Below are 1,636 nucleotides of genomic sequence, written 5' to 3' on the forward strand. Positions count from 1 at the left end.
AGAGTCCGAGCAACATAGTTTTGGGCTATATATGGATGTAAATGCTAGAGCTTCTTAGGAGAAAAGTGCTAACTGCTTCTTTAGTGGATAGTGGATACTGAGTTGATTTCTCGTCATTTATGAATTGAAAATGTAGTTTATATACCGGTATTGTTTTCAAATGATGTGCAGCAGTTGAATAACACAGTTTGCTAGTATTCAGTGCTTAGCTCTTTTCATTGGTTGATAGTAATTATTTTCTTTCCATGCTTGGAAAATGCTACCGTGCTGCAATTAGATGCCGTTCTGTTTCTCTTGGATACTTATATAACTAATTGTCCAAATAATGATCCCTTTTCTGTACTTTTTTCTTTTCAGTTGAAGACACACTTGCGCATCCTTACCTAGCATCACTCCATGATATTAGTGACGAGCCCATTTGCACGACTCCTTTTAGCTTCGACTTTGAACAGCATGCCCTTACGGAGGAACAGATGAAGGAGCTGATTTACAGGGAGTCCATTGCATTTAATCCTGAATACCAGCATATGTAAATAATCGCTGGTAGATTGTTGTCGGTCTGATCTACATGTTATGTGTAACTGACAATTTATTACTCCATGTAAATATGTGCGCATTTCACCGGGGAACACGGATGAGTTTCTTATGCAAACACTTGTTATGAAGCTGATTTATGTATGTAGTGGTGTTTGATGTATCTTATGTGGTGGATCGCTTGTATCATTTCTGTTTTATTTCAACTGAAATGAAACGATGTCTGTAAATCTATTCTCATTGACATTCTTGTTTCCTTTGCCAACAGTCGATCGACTTTTCGCTTTGCTTTTTGTTCCATTTTAAACTATGCTTTACGTGAACAACTTTTAACACTTCTATGTGCATGCAACGGTCTATCAACTCCCTTTTTACCATTTGAACGCCTCGAACTGAGTGTTGTTCTCTCAGCTACCGTAGTCAGTCACAGCATCTCCGAGGGGGGCAACCAGAACCACGACTAGTTATTAATCGTTGATCACCCCACAACCGCCTCCTCCCAAAGAGGTGAACAAGATTGACTTGAGCGACGTCATCTGGACGACCGTCTTTGCAGCAATCAGTTCTGAGTTGGACCATTTTCACCACCTAAGTCCTCCATTTTCCATCACAAGCTCCAAGCTTTCTTTGTCAGCGTTTCAGATTAACCACCTTTATTTAAAAAGGCTAGGCTTCTCCATCTTCATCAACAGTTAAACTCACTTCAGGGCAACCACTTTCCAACAGGCCATTTTGTTGGAAACAAAGACGGTTTGAATATAAATTTTCTTGTAGAAATGCAAGGTAAGGCTGCATAAATTTTTGTAGTTCGATCCTTCTTTAGATCCCCCACATATCAAAAGCTTTAGTGCATAGGATTATCCTTTTTTTAAACAAAAAAATCGAATGGACTTGGTTGACGGCTTCTCGCAGACATCGATTTTTGTTTCTCTTTATTTTATTTGAATAATGTCATCGTTCCCATTCATTGTTCTTGCCATGACCCAAAACCCATACGTGATGGTCTCGAACCCAACTCGTCAACTGAATCATACGACATGAATACACATAAAATGGAAGGCGATAATATATATAAAGGAACCAAGTATTGCGTAAGTTGATA

General features: G+C 38.9%; 1 protein-coding gene across 1 annotated transcript in view; it reads left to right on the top strand.

Annotated features, from left to right (window-relative positions):
- The window catches only part of LOC107863616 (mitogen-activated protein kinase homolog NTF4-like), a 32,713-nt gene extending 32,108 nt beyond the window's left edge, over positions 1–605 (top strand). The window contains 1 exon segment of the mRNA NM_001324866.1: positions 358–605. Coding sequence (NP_001311795.1) covers positions 358–533 — 176 coding nt within the window. The 3' untranslated portion in view covers positions 534–605.
- The last annotated feature ends 1,031 nt before the right edge of the window (positions 606–1,636 follow it).

This window comes from Capsicum annuum, chromosome 3 (genome assembly GCF_002878395.1).
Source record: "Capsicum annuum cultivar UCD-10X-F1 chromosome 3, UCD10Xv1.1, whole genome shotgun sequence".
NCBI classification, from domain to species: Eukaryota; Viridiplantae; Streptophyta; class Magnoliopsida; order Solanales; family Solanaceae; genus Capsicum; species Capsicum annuum.